This window comes from Drosophila teissieri, unplaced genomic scaffold (genome assembly GCF_016746235.2).
Source record: "Drosophila teissieri strain GT53w unplaced genomic scaffold, Prin_Dtei_1.1 Segkk125_quiver_pilon_scaf, whole genome shotgun sequence".
NCBI classification, from domain to species: domain Eukaryota; kingdom Metazoa; phylum Arthropoda; class Insecta; order Diptera; family Drosophilidae; genus Drosophila; species Drosophila teissieri.
In genome coordinates, this window is record NW_025224991.1 from 323,496 (window position 1) to 342,729 (window position 19,234).

The 19,234-nt window shown below is 49.3% G+C and overlaps 4 protein-coding genes across 4 annotated transcripts; all 4 read right to left on the reverse strand.

The window, feature by feature from the left end:
- Positions 1-311: 311 nt before the first annotated feature.
- On the reverse strand, positions 312-1,638 carry LOC122625563 (basic-leucine zipper transcription factor A-like). Its single transcript, XM_043805653.1, has 2 exons — positions 1,588-1,638; positions 312-1,535 (listed from the first exon to the last, which is right to left on the reverse strand). The coding sequence occupies exons 1-2, from the start codon at positions 1,636-1,638 to the stop codon at positions 312-314; spliced, it is 1,275 nt and encodes a 424-aa protein (XP_043661588.1).
- A 1,182-nt stretch (positions 1,639-2,820) lies between these two features.
- On the reverse strand, positions 2,821-7,468 carry LOC122625564. Its single transcript, XM_043805654.1, has 3 exons — positions 7,286-7,468; positions 5,971-6,788; positions 2,821-5,896 (listed from the first exon to the last, which is right to left on the reverse strand). Exons 1-3 carry the CDS (start codon positions 7,466-7,468, stop codon positions 2,821-2,823), a joined length of 4,077 nt encoding a protein of 1,358 aa, XP_043661589.1.
- A 33-nt stretch (positions 7,469-7,501) lies between these two features.
- On the reverse strand, positions 7,502-12,743 carry LOC122625565. Its single transcript, XM_043805656.1, has 2 exons — positions 12,447-12,743; positions 7,502-12,220 (listed from the first exon to the last, which is right to left on the reverse strand). Exons 1-2 carry the CDS (start codon positions 12,741-12,743, stop codon positions 7,502-7,504), a joined length of 5,016 nt encoding a protein of 1,671 aa, XP_043661591.1.
- Positions 12,744-15,717: 2,974 nt separating this feature from the next.
- LOC122625566 lies at positions 15,718-18,656 on the reverse strand. The gene is made up of 3 exons (XM_043805657.1): positions 17,608-18,656; positions 16,246-17,547; positions 15,718-15,964 (listed from the first exon to the last, which is right to left on the reverse strand). Exons 1-3 carry the CDS (start codon positions 18,654-18,656, stop codon positions 15,718-15,720), a joined length of 2,598 nt encoding a protein of 865 aa, XP_043661592.1.
- Positions 18,657-19,234: the final 578 nt, after the last annotated feature.

Genomic DNA, 19,234 nt, shown 5'->3' on the forward strand with positions numbered 1-19,234 from the left:
ATAATTCGTCACCTCTGTCCAGCTCTGCCCTGCCGCTGCCGCTATCGTATACAATTCTGACGGTCTGTAGGCCTCAAACTGAATCTTCTCCGCCTAACTCCGCGAACATTGGTAAAAATGCCTCCCTCTCAACTTCATGCGACTGTGTGATGGTTTTAATGGCTATTGGGTCTTTTAGTTTCCTCACGTACTGTGGGTGTACTAATTCTGGTCGAATAAAAGAAAAGGTAGATCATGTATCGATTAACAATTTTATTGATGTTTCTGGAGTGATCTTTACTACCAAATAGGGCAACGTTGAATGGCTTTTCCTAGGTGCTAAATATCCTGTGGATTGTTCGAGGCTGACTGTGGAAAATTTCCGTCATCCTCCTGAATGTTATGTAACTGGGACTGACCGAGGCTCTACTGTCGTTCCTATCCGCAGTGCCAGTTGAATTAAATGACCTCTTAGAATTGTTTGAGTTATACGACTGCCTGGACTGTCCCGAATTGTTGGAATTCCTGGACATCCTGGACTGGCCGCTGCCTTCCGTGTTTGATTGTGGTTCGATCGCTAACTGTCCCCTGCCATCGTTATTTCCATAACCAGTGCTGTTATACCCATTGTTATAATTGGAGTTGTTATAATTGTTACTATTATAACCGTTGTAGTTATTTCTATTATTATAATTGTTATTGTACTTGTTACTGTTGTAACCGTTCCACTGTCTATCCCGGTTTGCTTGGTTCTGACTCCATCTGGAGTTCCTGTTCTGATAACTGCGATAAGGACCTTGATAGTTTGAAGTATCCCCTTGGTTAAAATTCTCTGCCCTGAATGGATTACCCATCATCGGATAAGGGATTCCGAAACCTGGCCATCCATTCATACTGGGCATGGCAAATGGCATTGGAAACGGAGGAGGGTTGTTTCCCCCCCACTGGTACTGAGACCAAATGCCTGTCTCCCTGTGGGCCTCCAACACCCGGGGTTCTTCCTTCTCCTGCTCCTGTTTCTGAGTTTCTTTCTTGACCTTGTCTCCCGACTCTACCGTCCCCTGAGTTATGGGTCCCGGACCATTAACTTCTAAGGAAGCTAACTTTTCTTCCCTACAAGCTATCTCATAAGCTTTAGCTATATTCGGAACTCCCATGTTTCTTATGGTTACTCCTATCGGTCCCTTTAAGGCCGAAATAAAAGCGTTGAGCACCATTTCCTCATACCATTTAATTTTCTCGCTCCTCAGCATTATGCTGTTTTCGCCTGTTTTGGTTAAACTCACTAGGGCTTTCTTTAGAGTCATAACCCTAGTGTAAAGGGCTTCTACGTCCAGCTTCTTTTTCTTGATATGGGTCAGTTCCATTATCAAATCTTGCTCCGATCTCTTGTCTTTAAAATGGGAGACTAATATTCTCTTGATCTGATCCCAATTCAACTCTGCCTCGTCCAAATCTAGGACCTTGTCCGCCGCTCCTACTATCTTGCTTCGGACAGCTCGAAGTGCTATCACTCCTATATTCGATCTTTCTTCCCCCTTGATCAGGCTCAATATCTGTTCCACTGCTGCTATAATATTTCGGAATAATTTCCACCAGGTCTATTACCTTGATGGCCTCTGGCTTCCTAACCTCCTGTCCTTCTGTTGGATTCGACATAGTTATCTCACGTATATGTATTGTTTGTGTTAGTGCTACTGTCTTGTGTACTTTATCTCAATATTCTGACTTATTAATTAAGTGTGTTGTTTGTGTAAAGCGGTGAATCGCTGTGTGCTTAGTATAGCTGTGTAGTTTACTTAAAGATACGTGTTGAATTCCGAATTGCTTGTATATAGTGTGTGTAGTGGATCCTCGAGTGTCCGTGTGTGAAATGGAGTTCTGTAATTAATTATTCTGAGTAATTTTCTCCTTCTAAGGTTCAACATTAATTTAGCAAAATGGGGTTTAATAATACTTGTCGCTTTTCCTTTCTTTATTTATTTGCTTATTTATTTTATTTATTTATTTATTTTATCTATTTTATTTATTTTATTTATTTTATTTATTTTATTTATTTTATTTATTTATTTATTTTATTTATTTTATTTATTTTATTTATTTTATTTATTTTATTTATTTTATTTATTTTATTTATTTTATTTATTTTATTTATTTTATTTATTTATTTATTTTATTTATTTTATTTATTTTATTTATTTTATTTATTTTATTTATTTTATTTATTTTATTTATTTTATTTATTTTATTTATTTATTTATTTTATTTATTTTATTTATTTTATTTATTTTATTTATTTTATTTATTTTATTTATTTTATTTATTTTATTTATTTTATTTATTTTATTTATTTTATTTATTTTATTTATTTTATTTATTTTATTTATTTTATTTATTTTATTTATTTTATTTATTTTATTTATTTTATTTATTTTATTTATTTTATTTATTTTATTTATTTTATTTATTTTATTTATTTTATTTATTTTATTTATTTTATTTATTTTATTTATTTTATTTATTTTATTTATTTTATTTATTTTATTTATTTTATTTATTTTATTTATTTTATTTATTTTATTTATTTTATTTATTTTATTTATTTTATTTATTTTATTTATTTTATTTATTTTATTTATTTTATTTATTTTATTTATTTTATTTATTTTATTTATTTTATTTATTTTATTTATTTTATTTATTTTATTTATTTTATTTATTTTATTTATTTTATTTATTTTATTTATTTTATTTATTTTATTTATTTTATTTTCTAATACCCTGCATGCTGAAGCTAGCTGTTCGGCTGTGCGAACACAACCTAATTGCGAACAGTCATTGCTATGGTATTGCCACGCGGTTGCCAACAAACTGCTTATACCGGCGGTGGGGGCTGCCGATCCATCTCAGTACCGTCTTAGAGTCCGTCCATAACACCAGGTCCGTGATGACCACACTGTGCTCCTCCTTGACAGTGTTCAACAGCCTGGTTCCAAGAACTGCTGCCTGCAGCTCCAGCCGTGGGATCGTCATCGTTCTCATTGGGGCACACTTCGTCTTCGCACTCACGAAGCTCACTTGCACGTCGTCGTCCTCATGTGTGACCCTCCAATAGGCCACCGCCGCGAATGCTGCCTGACTAGCATCCACGAAGACGTGCAACTCTACGGCCCGGACTGCTCCACGCCCAAAATAATGGCGCGGACATCGGAACTGTCCCACGGCGTCCATCTCTTTGCGCCAAATCGCAAAGGCTTTGCCTAACTCCTCCGGTAGTGGTTCGTCCCACTGGATCTTCTGCCTCCAAATCTCTCGCAGCAGCAGCTTCGCTGTAACCATGAGGCAGCACAGGAATCCCAGGGGATCAAACGTTGACATCACCAGGCTCAAATATTCCCTCTTCGTAGGGACTCGATCTCCACTCAGGACGCTGCTTGGCACTCGATGATACTCCACGTTGAATCTGAAGTCATCTGTTGCTACTTGCCAACGCATTCCGAGGATTTTCTCTTCAGCCTCACCCCATCCGACGCTCTTGACTCGACCAGGTCCTAAAGCCGTCTCCACGGTGGGTGAGCTGGATGAAAACTTGCATAATTCGAATCCAGCATCCTTGTGTATCTCCTTCACTCGGGTAGATACGCTGATAGCCTCGCTCTCTGTAGCGAAACTGTCCACGTAGTCATCCACATAATGGTAGTCGGTGATGGCCTTGACCGCTCTCGGATCCGAATCCCGATACTTCAGGGCATTCATAGTCTTCACGTAATGCGCAGCGCTCGGCGAGCAGGCTGCTCCAAACGTCATTACGTTCATCTCGTAGACATCCGGATCTCTCTCGTCGTCGCCATCTCTCCAGAGGAATCGTTGGGAACATCTATCCTCGGGTCGGATCAGCACTTGGTGGAACATCTCCTTGATGTCACCGCAGACTCCGACGGCTCCCTCTCTGAAATGAAAGAGCACAGCCGGCAAAGGCTTATAGTGCTGAGGCCCTTTGTCCAGCTCCGAATTTAGCGAGGCTCCTCCAACTTTGGCTGCAGCATCAAACACAAGCCGTACCTTGCCGGGCTTGTTTGGGTTTTCGACACCAAAATGTGGCAAATACCATAGGCGATCGCTCCTTACCGCGACCTCCTCCGGCTGCAGCCTCCTCGCGTATCCTTTAGACACGTAATCCTTTATAATCCGATCGTATTCCTGCGCCAACGGCTTGTTGCGCTTCATCTTCTTCTCGACGTTGACCAGCCTCCTGTACGCCATCTCATAGCTCGGTGGCAGCACAACGTGGTCGTCCTTCCAGAGTAATCCCGTCTGGTAGCGACGCCCCACTTTCACCGTGGTGTCTTCGAGTATCCTTTGGGCCCGAACATCGTCGCTGGCTGCGACCGGCGGCGCGGGCTTCACTCCAAAGTTCTCCATGTCGAAGTAGTCCTCCACCACCTTTTCCATCGCGTCATCCACTGACACGGCAAGTAGGCAGGACCTCGGTGACGGCGTGGTCGGTTGCCCACTTACAGGCCCAAACACAACCCAGCCCAGCTCGGTTGCGGCCGCATACGGTCCCTCTCGAGCGAACCGTCTCGTCCTAAGTGGCAACCCCAGATGTCCGTGATCCAGGCCGATGAGCAGCTTCGGCACCACGTTGCTGTAAGGCTTCATCGTCAGACGCGCATCCCTGTGCACGCCCTGGACATCTCGTCGGTTCAATGTCTGCATCGGCAAACTCAAACTCGAAACGGCATAAACGTTTTTCAATACATGGCGAGTGGGCTTTCCAACTCCACTTATCTTCAGACTCACCACGTTGGTAGGCTCTCTGGTTGCCTTACCTCCAAACCATTGGATATTTAGCTGCCGACGCTCTCCTTGCACTCCAAGATCCTTTCGTAGCTCGTCATCGATCATCGTGACGGAGGAACCCTCATCTAGGAGAGCATACGTATCCACCTTTCGCCCCGCTCCGTACAGCGTAACCGGCAGTATACGGAACAGTAGACGGCCTCCTTCGGCGTCAACGCAGCTCAAATTCCTCTGCATGGGCGTTCCCGCTTCACGCGGAGCTCCTCTCTCCAGGCTGTTGCTGGGAACGGCTGGCTGCCGGTTCCTCTCCTGGTCCCTGTGACCACCTCGTAGCGAAGGCCTCCTGGCCGCACCATGTAGCAGACGGTGATGCTCCCTTCGGCATCCATTAATCTGGCACTCACCTTGCGTATAGCAGGATCTAGCCGTGTGCCCGCTTCGCAGGCATACGAAGCAGAGCCGATGCCTCTTCACATTGCTCCACCTTTCCTGTGGCGAGGCTCCAATAAATTCTCTGCAGTTCAATATTCCATGCTGTTCTCCACAGATGGGACAACCTCCATGCCGATCATCCTGTTGACGCCTCGGCTCCTTTCCCTCGACGTCCAAAACCGTGCACACCACGTTTGCGTACTCCTGTAGCCACGCGCTGAAGTGGACTACAGTGGGAAAGGGCGCAATCGTTGCAGCATGCCTGGCCCAGTCCACTCGCTTGCTCGTTGGCAGCTTGGCCACAAGCTCCTCCATGAGGGTTGGGTTCCCCAGGTGCTGCTCCGCCTTCGCTGACTGCAAGAAGGCCAAATTGTGCTCCGAAATTGGCTGCACCTCTCGCACGTTGTTGAGCTGGCTGTGTATAAGCTGCTCCGGTCGTCCGAACCTAAAGCGCAGCTGCTCCATCACGGCGCTGACATTTCCTGGATGAATCAATAGCGCCTTCACTGCCTCGCGCGCTTCATCCTTCAGCGCCTTCAACAACCTCTGGTTATTCTCCAGGTCCGTGCAGTTGTACGCTCGGGTCGTCTCCACGAACGCACAGCTGAAGATCGGCCACTCCTCGGCCCATATGCTCCCTGGATTCCACTCGGCGTCGTCGCGGCGTAGGATCCGACAAGTGCTGTTGCCGCATTGTGGATGCTCACGCCCGGTAGCACGAGTCCATGCGCTGGCTGCGCAGTGCCTGTTGCACACAGTGGCTCCACAAAATGGTTGCTAGTCGTTAGCAATGGCGGTCCACTCGAAGATGGCGGCAGCGTGCAGGCCGCACCGCTCGCACCGTCACCGTTGTATGGCACCGACCCGACCCCGTTATGTAAGGCCTCTCCGTTAGATGTGGGTATTGGCTGGCCGCTCCAAAATGGCGGCCGCCCCGACGCTCCACTGTTGGCGCCAACTGCGCTTGGGCCAACTGCGATTGGCGCGCAATTGGCGGTGCTCACGCTTTCCAGGGATCTAGCCTTCTCCAGCTCCCTCTCCAACGCTGCGATCCTCTCCATGAGTTCCAACGCGAGGGGCTGGTTCACCTCCGGTACTGAACTCGCCGCTGTGACAGCAGTACTTCTAGGTTGGGAAGCTACTGTAGTCACCGTAGTGGCCGGGCAAGGAATCGACGCCGCCGTGATGTTCACCCGCGTCCGAGTTTCTGCTCCACTACTGGCTGGCTGCTGACTCACTGTTGTTATAGGGGTGGCTTCTCCTCCGTTCAGCCGGGCACTCTTCCTGGGGGAATGCTGCATCTTCCCCAGCTCCAAAATGGCGGCGCCTCTGCGCGTCCAAAATGGCGGCGCCTCTACGCGTCCAAAATGGCGTCTTTGACGCCTCGTGCCGCTAGCTGCGGCCACGGATGCTTGGCGCTCTTTGCGCCTTCTGACCGCTGGCTGCGGTCTCCACAAATGACGCTTCTTGCGTCTCCTTGTCGCTGGCTGCGACCCGTTCGTATCGGCGTTCGACGCTGGCTGCGTCCCTCTATGTCGCTGACTGCGACGCCAATGTCGCTGGCTGCGACTCCTCTGTCGGTACGTAGCGCTGGCTGCGCTCACACAAATCCTCCTCGCTGGCCGTCTAAACCGTTACTCCAGCTCCGGCAACTCTCTAGCTGGCCGTCTAAACCGTCTTTCCAGCGCAAGTTGCCCCTGCAGTCGCCCTAGGACTGCGAATAAAAGGCTGTCGTCGTGCGTCACGTGGAGTTGCCTTAAACGGCTACTCTACACATTGGTTCCCAAAAGAAAGGGCAGACTAATCCGTGGTAGTAGAACACGTTTTATTCTGGAAGAATTCAATGTTTCACAATTGCAACTAAATTAACTTATTAGCTCACCGCAGTGTGTCCTCCAACTCTTACACGACAATGAAAGCTTAATTTTCCCGGCAATTTACAATGGCGAAAAACAATGTGCCCAGACACATATGGGCTTACAAATCCTTCCACATTCGGACTTCTTAAAAATACTAACTAGCCTATCGATAACAATATTCGATCCGCGACATCCCCGACCCCGTGAAGAACCGCTTCACTCAAATCCAAAACTGCAAGTTTAGAGACGGGTCGCATCATTGTCCTAGATAGGCCGTTGTCGTTCACGCGCACCTTAGCGCGTCTGACGACTCCATCAGCTCCGCTGTAGATCTCCTCCACGATGCCCTTGCGCCACTCTCGTCGGGCCAAGCCAGGATCGCAGACGAAGACCATATCACCCTGGTGGATGGGCTCCGTACGGCGGCACTACTTCTCGCGGCGCACAAGCGTAGGCAGGTACTCCATGACCAACCTCCTCCAGAAACGGTCTCGTAGCAGGCGAGCAATCCTCCACTGCTTCCTCGTAGAACCCTCCTTGGGCAGCTCCGCATCCAATCCAGGCGTATCCGGCAGATTGGCTACTCCCTTGAGTAGATCGTTTGGCGTCAACGGCGCCTCCTGGTCCGCATCCACAGGCAAGTGGGTGAGCGGACGCGAGTTTACAATATTCTCCGCCTCAATCAGGAAACTCTCCAATACATGGTCCCTCGGCGCAACTTCCTTCAGGGTATGACGCAGTACTCTCTTGACGCACTGCACCATGCGCTCCCAAACTCCGCCCTCAGACGGGTTCGCTGGACAATTAAAAACCCATTCAATGCTTCTGCTTGACAACTCACTCTGAAGCTTCTCCATCTCGAATACGTCACCGAAGCGCCTGGCTTCCCTGTCAGCTCCCACGAAGTTCTTGCCGTTATCGCTGCGCAGTCTATATACTGGCCCTCTACGGCAGACGAAGTTCCTGATCGCAATTATGCAGGAATCCGCCGACAGGTCATGCGCCAGCTCCAGGTGAATCGCCCTTGTCGTCAAACACGTAAACAAGGCGACCCAACGCTTCTCCTTGTGACGGGACACAGTCACCAGCAGTGGCCCAAAGTAGTCCAGTCCTGTGTATTTGAATGGCCATCCACCCGCATCCAGTCTGTCTTCCGGATGGGGTCCCATTATCGGCGGCATCGGCCGCGCTCGCTGCAACTTGCACTCGTTGCACGATGAGATGACTCTCCGCATCACACGCCTCATCTTTGTGACCCAGAACTTTGTCCGGATCGTAGCATCCACATTTTGATGCTTCATCCTGGCGTGGAAGTCTCTCACAATCAGCTCTGTCAGACTGTGCCTGTGTGACAGTAATACGGGCCTCCTCGCACTGTACGGCATGCACAGTGCGGCATCAATTCTGCCGTAAGCTCGCAGAATCCCGTCCTCGTCTAGGTAGGGCACCAACCCTCGAATGTCGCTCGATCTAGCGACGTCCTGTCCAGTTTTCGCCGACCTCATCTCGTCGGGGAACGACTCCAATTGTGCCTGTCTGACCAACAGGTTCTCCGCGGCCTTACATTCTGCTGCAGTAAGGCCGTATTCCTCGAGCTCGTTTCGCTGTTTGCGGCACCAGCGCACAAACCGTAGGACCCAGGCTGTGGTCCTCATCAGGCGACTGAAGCTCGAGAATCTCTGAAACGGAATAATAAAATTGTCTGCCGCAACTAATGCAAACTCACAGGGCATCTCTTCTTCATCAGGGGCATCTGGAACACGCTCAGTTCCTTCCTCAGGCCCCGGCCAGCTGGCTCCTGGCTGCCTCAAAAATGCAGGTCCTCTTAGCCACCTTGATTCCTGGCTAAGGTCGACTCCTTTCTGCGACCGCGTCGCATCATCAGCCGCATTGTCGGCTGTAGGCACCCATCTCCATTGGGAAACCTTCGATGACTCCAAAATCTCCGCCACTCGGTTGCCAACAAACTGCTTATACCGGCGGTGGGTGCCGATCCATCTCAGTACCGTCTTAAAGTCCGTCCATAACACCAGGTCCGTGATGACCACACTGTGCTCCTCCTTGACAGAGTTCATCAGCCTGGTTCCAAGAACTGCTGCCTGCAGCTCCAGCCGTGGGATCGTCATCGTTCTCATTGGGGCACACTTCGTCTTCGCACTCACGAAGCTCACCTGCACGTCGTCGTCCTCATGTGTGACCCTCCAATAGGCCACCGCCGCGAATGCTGCCTGACTAGCATCCACAAAGACGTGCAACTCTACGGCCCGGACTGCTCCACGCCCAAAATAATGGCGCGGACATCGGAACTGTCCCACGGCGTCCATCTCTTTGCGCCAAATCGCAAAGGCTTTGCCTAACTCCTCCGGTAGTGGTTCGTCCCACTGGATCTTCTGCCTCCAAATCTCTCGCAGCAGCAGCTTCGCTGTAACCATGAGGCAGCACAGGAATCCCAGGGGATCAAACGTTGACATCACCAGGCTCAAATATTCCCTCTTCGTAGGGACTCGATCTCCACTCAGGACGCTGCTTGGCACTCGATGATACTCCACGTTGAATCTGAAGTCATCTGTTGCTACTTGCCAACGCATTCCGAGGATTTTCTCTTCAGCCTCACCCCATCCGACGCTCTTGACTCGACCAGGTCCTAAAGCCGTCTCCACGGTGGGTGAGCTGGATGAAAACTTGCATAATTCGAATCCAGCATCCTTGTGTATCTCCTTCACTCGGGTAGATACGCTGATAGCCTCGCTCTCTGTAGCGAAACTGTCCACGTAGTCATCCACATAATGGTAGTCGGTGATGGCCTTGACCGCTCTCGGATCCGAATCCCGATACTTCAGGGCATTCATAGTCTTCACGTAATGCGCAGCGCTCGGCGAGCAGGCTGCTCCAAACGTCATTACGTCCATCTCGTAGACATCCGGATCTCTCTCGTCGTCGCCATCTCTCCAGAGGAATCGTTGGGAACATCTATCCTCGGGTCGGATCAGCACTTGGTGGAACATCTCCTTGATGTCACCGCAGACTCCGACGGCTCCCTCTCTGAAATGAAAGAGCACAGCCGGCAAAGGCTTATAGTGCTGAGGCCCTTTGTCCAGCTCCGAATTTAGCGAGGCTCCTCCAACTTTGGCTGCAGCATCAAACACAAGCCGTACCTTGCCGGGCTTGTTTGGGTTTTCGACACCAAAATGTGGCAAATACCATAGGCGATCGCTCCTTACCGCGACCTCCTCCGGCTGCAGCCTCCTCGCGTATCCTTTAGACACGTAATCCTTTATAATCCGATCGTATTCCTGCGCCAACGGCTTGTTGCGCTTCATCTTCTTCTCGACGTTGACCAGCCTCCTGTACGCCATCTCATAGCTCGGTGGCAGCACAACGTGGTCGTCCTTCCAGAGTAATCCCGTCTGGTAGCGACGCCCCACTTTCACCGTGGTGTCTTCGAGTATCCTTTGGGCCCGAACATCGTCGCTGGCTGCGACCGGCGGCGCGGGCTTCACTCCAAAGTTCTCCATGTCGAAGTAGTCCTCCACCATCTTTTCCATCGCGTTATCCACTGACACGGCAAGTAGGCAGGACCTCGGTGACGGCGTGGTCGGTTGCCCACTTACAGGCCCAAACACAACCCAGCCCAGCTCGGTTGCGGCCGCATACGGTCCCTTTCGAGCGAACCGCCTCGTCCTAAGTGGCAACCCCAGATGTCCGTGATCCAGGCCGATGAGCAGCTTCGGCACCACGTTGCTGTAAGGCTTCATCGTCAGACGCGCATCCCTGTGCACGCCCTGGACATCTCGTCGGTTCAATGTCTGCATCGGCAAACTCAAACTCGAAACGGCATAAACGTTTTTCAATACATGGCGAGTGGGCTTTCCAACTCCACTTATCTTCAGACTCACCACGTTGGTAGGCTCTCTGGTTGCCTTACCTCCAAACCATTGGATATTTAGCTGCCGACGCTCTCCTTGCACTCCAAGATCCTTTCGTAGCTCGTCATCGATCATCGTGACGGAGGAACCCTCATCTAGGAGAGCATACGTATCCACCTTTCGCCCCGCTCCGTACAGCGTAACCGGCAGTATACTTAACAGTAGACGGCTTCCTTCGGCGTCAACGCAGCTCAAATTCCTCTGCATGGGCGTTCCCGCTTCACGCGGAGCTCCTCTCTCCAGGCTGTTGCTGGGAACGGCTGGCTGCCGGTTCCTCTCCTGGTCCCTGTGAGCACCTCGTAACGAAGGCCTCCTGGCCGCACCATGTAGCAGACGGTGATGCTCCCTTCGGCATCCATTAATCTGGCACTCACCTTGCGTATAGCAGGATCTAGCCGTGTGCCCGCTTCGCAGGCATACGAAGCAGAGCCGATGCCTCTTCACATTGCTCCACCTTTCCTGTGGCGAGGCTCCAATAAATTCTCTGCAGTTCAATATTCCATGCTGTCCTCCACAGATGGGACAACCTCCATGCCGATCATCCTGTTGACGCCTCGGCTCCTTTCCCTCGACGTCCAAAACCGTGCACACCACGTTTGCGTACTCCTGTAGCCACGCGCTGAAGTGGACTACAGTGGGAAAGGGCGCAATCGTTGCAGCATGCCTGGCCCAGTCCACTCGCTTGCTCGTTGGCAGCTTGGCCACAAGCTCCTCCATGAGGGTTGGGTTCCCCAGGTGCTGCTCCGCCTTCGCTGACTGCAAGAAGGCCAAATTGTGCTCCGAAATTGGCTGCACCTCTCGCACGTTGTTGAGCTGGCTGTGTATAAGCTGCTCCGGTCGTCCGAACCTAAAGCGCAGCTGCTCCATCACGGCGCTGACATTTCCTGGATGAATCAATAGCGCCTTCACTGCCTCGCGCGCTTCATCCTTCAGCGCCTTCAACAACCTCTGGTTGTTCTCCAGGTCCGTGCAGTTGTACGCTCGGGTCGTCTTCACGAACGCACAGCTGAAGATCGGCCACTCCTCGGGCTGCCCTCCAAATATAGGCAAGTCCGGAAGCTTCCTTGGCCCATATGCTCCCTGGATTCCACTCGGCGTCGTCGCGGCGTAGGATCCGACAAGTGCTGTTGCCGCATTGTGGATGCTCACGCCCGGTAGCACGAGTCCATGGCTGCTGGCTGCGCAGTGGCTGTTGCACACAGTGGCTCCACAAAATAGTTGCTAGTCGTTAGCAATGGCGGTCCACTCGAAGGTGGCGGCAGCGTGCAGGCCGCACCGCTCGCACCGTCACCGTTGTATGGCACCGACCCGCCCCGTTATGTAAGGCCTCTCCGTTAGATGTGGGTATTGGCTGGCCGCTCCAAAATGGCGGCCGCCCCGACGCTCCACTGTTGGCGCCAACTGCGCTTGGGCCAACTGCGATTGGCGCGCAATTGGCAGTGCTCACGCTTTCCAGGGATCTAGCCTTCTCCAGCTCCCTCTCCAACGCTGCGATCCTCTCCATGAGTTCCAACGCGAGGGGCTGGTTCACCTCCGGTACTGAACTCGCCGCTGTGACAGCAGTACTTCTAGGTTGGGAAGCTACTGTAGTCACCGTAGTGGCCGGGCAAGGAATCGACGCCGCCGTGATGTTCACCCGCGTCCGAGTTCCTGCTCCACTACTGGCTGGCTGCTGACTCACTGTTGTTATAGGGGTGGCTTCTCCTCCGTTCAGCCGGGCACTCTTCCTGGGGGAATGCTGCATCTTCCCCAGCTCCAAAATGGCGGCGCCTCTGCGCGTCCAATATGGCGGCGCCTCTGCGCGTCCAAAACGGCGGCGCCTCTACGCGTCCAAAATGGCGTCTCTGACGCCTCGTGCCGCTAGCTGCGGCCACGGATGCTTGGCGCTCTTTGCGCCTTCTGACCGCTGGCTGCGGTCTCCACAAATGACGCTTCTTGCGTCTCCTTGTCGCTGGCTGCGACCCGTTCGTATCGGCGTTCGACGCTGGCTGCGTCCCTCTATGTCGCTGACTGCGACGCCACTGTCGCTGGCTGCGACTCCTCTGCCGGTACGTAGCGCTGGCTGCGCTCACACAAATCCTCCTCGCTGGCCGTCTAAACCGTCACTCCAGCTTCGGCAACTCTCTAGCTGGCCGTCTAAACCGTCTTTCCAGCGCAAGTTGCCCCTGCAGTCGCCCTAGGACTGCGAATAAAAGGCTGTCGTCGTGCGTCACGTGGAGTTGCCTTAAACGGCTACTCTACACATTGGTTCCCAAAAGAAAGGGCAGACTAATCCGTGGTAGTAGAACACGTTTTATTCTGGAAGAATTCAATGTTTCACAATTGCAACTAACTTAACTTATTAGCTCACCGCAGTGTGTCCTCCAACTATTACACGACAATGAAAGCTTAATTTTCCCGGCAATTTACAATGGCGAAAAACAATGTGCCCAGACACATATGGGCTTACAAATCCTTCCACATTCGGACTTCTTAAAAATACTAACTAGCCTATCGATAACAATATTCGATCCGCGACAATATTATTTTGATTTGGCTCATTTAGCTTTCTTTTGTTACTATTATTTTTGGTTATATTGTTTTGCACTTGCGTTTCTTATTTCCCACTGCTTTGGTCATTTCTAATTGGTCACTTGCGGCTCTTATTATTTTCACCTCCATTTTACACACTCCACTCTACTCACTGTTATTCCTTACAATGCTAATAATTATATTAACTGCATGTCCCGGTCGTCACGAAATCCTGTTGACTCGTTCTTAGGCCTGGAACTACCGACTGCGCCAGTTACCTCCCTTTAAGCGTAGGTTCGGGAGATTTGATGATTACTTCCTGGTTAAAGTGGATAGAACCGTTCCCAAATATAACGTCTGTGGTTGTTAAGTTCTGAATTCTTAATGAATCTTATTTTATTTTCAAGCTTTTCATTTGCCTTCTACATTTTGGTTTCTTATAATAATCTGCTGATCGGGCTAAAATGGAAGTGGAGCGGATGCTTTTCGATGGGGCTGGTGTTTTTCTGTTTCAGCACCTAATGTTATTTAATACGACCACTCGGCGTTCCCGTGGTCGTACCAAAGTATTGCTGAATCTCCACTAGGTCTCCGGTTGACGAGGCGGCTTGGGCGGGGGACCGCCGAGGGTAAATGCTGAGGCGGTAACTCACGCTTCTTACTCCCATTACACTACATTAGAAATAGAGGAACAAAACAAAACCAACCAATGTAACACAATTACAATCAGTCTCTGATCAGCATTCGTTGCAAGTAGACGCGATTTCTATTCGGATATGATTCTTCATTCCTGTTTAGAGTGCAGTGGCGAAGATACTGTTACCCAACATCGAGGCATTGAAGCGTTGCTCTGTTCATCCCTTTGTTGTCGCATTTTTCTTACGGCTTGTGTTGATTTTCCAGAAGACGCTATAAAATTACCCATTAACATGACAAATCTTTTTTGGCATTGTTATAGCTGTGTAGTGATCAATGACTCGCACACCAAGATTGATGAATGAAATTCAAGAACTAAAAAGTCTTTATCTTAAGTTAAATACGAAATTAATCATCGATTAACGTCAATATAAACCATGATAAAAAGATAAAGGAAGGTACTAACCCTATAGCAACAACAAGTCATTAAGCCAGCCCCTTATTGGATCATAAAACCGAAGTTCGTCACAAGGTGGTTAATAAACGGCTTAATAAAAAGAAAAGGCATATTATTGGGTTGGCGTCTTCTGGGGACCAATTTTTTGTTCTCCTTAGCAAGCAGTTTCTCCGTATTGGCGAGTTTACGGTATCCACAAAGCCAGAGGCATTGATTAAAGTTGTGATTAAAAATCAACTTTATCAACTTTAAACTTGGTGTTCCTGAACAGCATTGTCAAGCTGTCTGTGTGAGTTTTGGCCGCAATCGGTAAGAGTGAGTCGATTTATCCATAGGGAGAAGCAGCCCTCTGACTTGGCGGTAGTTAGCTTTTCTGAAAAATTTCTTTTACGGACCTCTAGTCCCAGCAAGAGGCCACCAAAAAACCGCAGTCTGTCTGCTTTTGGATCAAAGTTCTCTTCTGTTTGGATTACATTTCCAACAACCATTTCAGCGATCAGCATTTTGCCGTCTGCCCTTCGTCTTATTCCTGAATCAGATGTCATTAACCCAACTACCTCTTTAACAGGCCCACATTGATAACATCTTCTATATTAATGCTGGACTTGCAGGACTCCGATGGATTATTTGTGTCGGGTGATTTTAGTTTGGGCTCTGATGTATGGACATTTGACTCGCATTCCTCATTCATGGTTTCTATCAATGTACACCTGTCTCATAAAATTATTGTTGGTCATAAATAAACCCGCCAGTGTTACTGTTTAGTTTGATTTATTGGTTAATTTCAGACACTTAATATTAATTAGTTCGACACCGATGCGTACGTTTTCTTGCAGATCAAAAATGTGACTAACTTAAGCTTTGGCTGTACTCACGCCATACGATTAAACTAGCATAAGACGTAAACAAGTTACAGTTAGAAGGGAGTTAGGAGTTTGGAAAAGTACTGGGCAAGCTCGCGGACAATTACAGCGGTGCGATGCTTACATTGATTCCGCTGATAAGCTCCGCTGAAGCCGCAGACAAATGATAATGTAAACAAAGATAAAGGGTGACTTGTTCGCGCATACAGGGTGTCTCGTTCCCAAACATACCGGCCCCCCTGAACGTTTGTTCAGCAGAGAGGCAGTACAGCGATTTTGGCAATTGGGCGTTTGTATAATCCGTGAGCAGTCTTCACTGTAACGACTCGGACCTTGTCGTCGATTCCTGCGTGCACTGCGGTGATGCGGCCAAGAATCCATTTAGAGGGCGGTAGATTGGGCTCCTTGAGTACTACCAGTGTGTCGATCTTCAGATTCTCGGTTTCCAGATGCCACTTTGTCCGCTCATGAAGAGATGTCAGGTATTCCATATGCCACCTTTTCCAAAAGCCTTGAACCATGGCTTGCAGCTGATTCCACCTCTCCAATCGATTGACTTGCATATCCAGACGACAGGGTTAAGGCAATGCAGTATACGGAGATCCAGTCAAAAAATGAGCAGGCGTCAGTGGATCCAAAGAATTATCCCCAGTTGGGCACAGCGGGCGTGAATTCAGGATAGCTTCAATTTGGGTCAGGACAGTAGAGAGCTCCTCAAACGTTTTGATCCAAGAATCCGTTTCATATGGAGTTTAATTGAGCGAACTCCAGCTTCCCACATCCCTCCAAAATGGGGAGCAGACGGGGGTATAAAGTGCCAAGAAATCCCTTCATTGGCAAAGAATCCTGCTAGTTCCTCATCTTTGGCTTGTTGAATGGCCAGACGTCTCATGTCATCCAAAGTTCGCTTGCCTCCATGAAATGTAGTTCCGTTGTCCGAATACAGGTCAGTAGGCTTCGCTCGGCGGGCAATGAATCGTTGAAAGGCTGCGATGAAAGCCTGTGTAGTTAGCTCACTAACAACCTCGATGTGAAGAGCCTTTGTAGTGAGGCACACGAAAATAGAAAACCATGCCTTTCCGATGCGTGGAGTTCTTCCTTTTGATTCCTTGATTGCGATCGGTCCAGCGTAGTCCAGCCCTGTGTGTTGAAAGCAGCGGCTAGCTTTAACTCGAGGAATTGGTAGCTCTCCCATGATCTGGTTGCTTGTGCCCTTTCGTTGAAGAAAACAGGATTTGCATTGGAAGACTGCCTTTCTGACGAGATTGCGGGCTCCCAGAATCCAGTACTGCTGACGAAGATTGGTGAACGTTGCATCAACTCCAGTGTGCAGATAGGAGACATGAAAATTTCGAACCAGCAGTCCAGCTAGTGGTGTATCTTTAGGTATCAGAATCGGGTGCTTGGCGTTGTAGTTGAGTGTAGATTGCTCGATTCTCCCACCGACTCGCATTACTCCATAATCATCCAGAAACGGAGAAAACCGGATAAGATGCGATTTAGCGTTAAGCTGGCGTCGATTCTCTAGCTGCGCATATTCTCTGGCAAAGGATTTTTGTTGCACATGTCGAATAAGTCGGCGCTGTGCGTCCAGAAACTCTTCAGACGTAAGGAATGGTGCCGAATTCCTATGATGAGATCGAAGAGTGTGAATAAAGCGATGACAGTAGCTAGATACCCTTATAAGACGCGTCCAGGTTGAGAATTTGTGGATGAGTAAATCGTGTATACTTTCATCAGGAAAGTTATGTAGAGTCGTGGGCTTTATGGCTCGTTCTTCGGTGTTGACATCGAAACTTGAAGATACGCTGAACTTGCTTGTAGAAGGTGGCCACTCAGAGGTGGGTGTGGCCAGCCAGGACGGACCTTTCCACCACAGTCGATGCTCCAGAAGCTTTGACGGATAAAGTCCTCGGGAAGCACAATCAGCAGGATTGTCTTCCGTGCGAACATGGTTCCAGCAGCTACGGGGAAAGTCGCTCAATATCTCAGAAGTTCGGTTGCAGACGTAGGTGTTCCACCGTCGAGGGGGAGCTGAAAGCCAGTGTAGCACAATTTCTGAATCTGTCCAGCAGCTCGTGCTGAAAAGAGGAATTGTTAGTGATGTTTTGACAATAGAAAGCAATCAAGATAGAAGTAACGCAGCGTTTAGCTCCAAACGTGGAATTGATACGGGCTTGATCGGGGCCACCCGTGTTTTGGCGGCAACCAGAGTTACTTGAAAGCTGCATCCAACTGCAACTCGAGCGTAACCTACCGCACCGTAGGCGTGCAAGGATGCGTCGGCGAATCCGTGTAGTTGAACATCTCGAAATGGTGACGCAATATACCGTGGTACTTGGCATTGCGTAAGTGCTGGCAAATCCTCTACTAAGGCTCTCCAGCGCGTACGTAGACTTTCAGGAATGGGGTCGTCCCACTGCAGGACACTTGTCCAGCTTTCTTGGAAGATTAGCTTGAGTAGAACTGTGACCGGCGCTACCAGTCCAAGCGGATCATAAATTCTTGATAGCTGAGACAAGAGTTCTCTTTTCGTCGGAGAAATGGTCGCATCGCATCCCTTTAGGTTGAGATACAGAACGTCCTTCCCAGGGTTCCATTGGATACCAAGAACTTTGACAGGTGAATCCGCAGCTGATTTGTTAAGGAGCTGGATAGGTTCAAAACATCTATCTTCCTCTGGTAATGATTTCAGAAGACGCCAACTATTAGAACTCCATTTGCGTAGCTTGAATTTTCCCTTATCCAAGAGGGCTATAAGCTCGTCCTTGAGAATCATAAGCTCCTCGAATGTGTTGGCGCCTGTAGGGATATCGTCCACATAGGCATCGTGCAGAAGAGCGTGAGCTGCTTCAGGGTATTCATGGCCATGATCGTCGGCAAGTTGCTTTAGAACTCGAACAGCCAGAAATGGTGACGGTGCCAATCCGTAGGTAACCGTCAGCAGGCGAAAATGAAGCAGAGGTTCATTCTCAGTCTTGCGCCAAACAATGCGCTGAAAATTGGTGTGTGGCTTAAAGATTTTAATGCCTCGAAACATCTTTTCGACATCTGCGCATAAAACATATTGGTGCTGCTGGAAGCGTAGACAAACGCCAAGAAGATCGTGTTGAATCGGTGGACCAATATGTAGTCTGTCATTGAGCGATACTCCAGAGCTGTCCTTTCCTGATCCATCAAAATCCATCATTTGGTAGTCAGACTGTCCAGTTTGATGACAGCGTGGTGCGGCAAATAGAAGCAGGTGTCTGGGGACTCCTCAACCTGAGCCGAGGTCAGTTGTTCCATATGTCCACGTTGCAAGTAGTCGTCCAGGAAAGCTTCGTACTGCTGCTTCAATTCTGGATACCGACGAAATTTGCGTTCCAGCGAGAAGAAGCGATTGATGGCCTGTGGCAAGGTCGAATCAATAGGCGGTGCCTTCTCCTTGAAGGGATACTCGACGACGTACACCCCGTCCGTTGAGCGCTTGTGTGTGGCAGCAAAATGACGCTCTGTGGGATCGCTGGCGCCTGGTTAGGCTGAATGCTGTCCATCTCCATGAATGAACGAACCATCGTGTCTAGGTCCGCGTGATGAGTAACCGCAGAAGTAGGGTGATCATCGAATGCAGAGTAAGAGCCTGCAAGAATCCAACCAAATACAGTATTGAGAGCGATAGGAAAGTCGTTACCAAAGTGTTTCCGATCTCCTGTGTATAGAGATCAAAGTTGATCCGATCCAACAATGAAATCGATTGCTCCAGGTGTGCAGAACGTTGGGTCTGCC

Bases quoted from the DNA above. Each gene is read 5' to 3' on its own strand.
- LOC122625563 (XM_043805653.1), bottom strand. From the start codon at position 1,638: ATGTCGAATCCAACAGAAGGACAGGAGGTTAGGAAGCCAGAGGCCATC. The intron at 1,536-1,587 runs GTAATAGACCTG...GCAGTGGAACAG, and splicing joins GGAAGCCAGAGGCCATCAAG to ATATTGAGCCTGATCAAGGG.
- LOC122625564 (XM_043805654.1), bottom strand. From the start codon at position 7,468: ATGGTCTTCGTCTGCGATCCTGGCTTGGCCCGACGAGAGTGGCGCAAG. The intron at 6,789-7,285 runs GTTCTTCACGGG...ACGTACCGACAG, and splicing joins TTTTGGATTTGAGTGAAGCG to AGGAGTCGCAGCCAGCGACA. The intron at 5,897-5,970 runs GTGTGCAACAGG...ATGCGGCAACAG, and splicing joins AACCATTTTGTGGAGCCACT to CACTTGTCGGATCCTACGCC.
- LOC122625565 (XM_043805656.1), bottom strand. From the start codon at position 12,743: ATGCAGCATTCCCCCAGGAAGAGTGCCCGGCTGAACGGAGGAGAAGCC. The intron at 12,221-12,446 runs GTGAGCACTGCC...GCTAACGACTAG, and splicing joins AGGCTAGATCCCTGGAAAGC to CAACTATTTTGTGGAGCCAC.
- LOC122625566 (XM_043805657.1), bottom strand. From the start codon at position 18,656: ATGATGGATTTTGATGGATCAGGAAAGGACAGCTCTGGAGTATCGCTC. The intron at 17,548-17,607 runs GTTACTTCTATC...TCCTCTTTTCAG, and splicing joins CGTTTGGAGCTAAACGCTGC to CACGAGCTGCTGGACAGATT. The intron at 15,965-16,245 runs GTGGGAAGCTGG...CTTTTGGAAAAG, and splicing joins GCTCCCCATTTTGGAGGGAT to GTGGCATATGGAATACCTGA.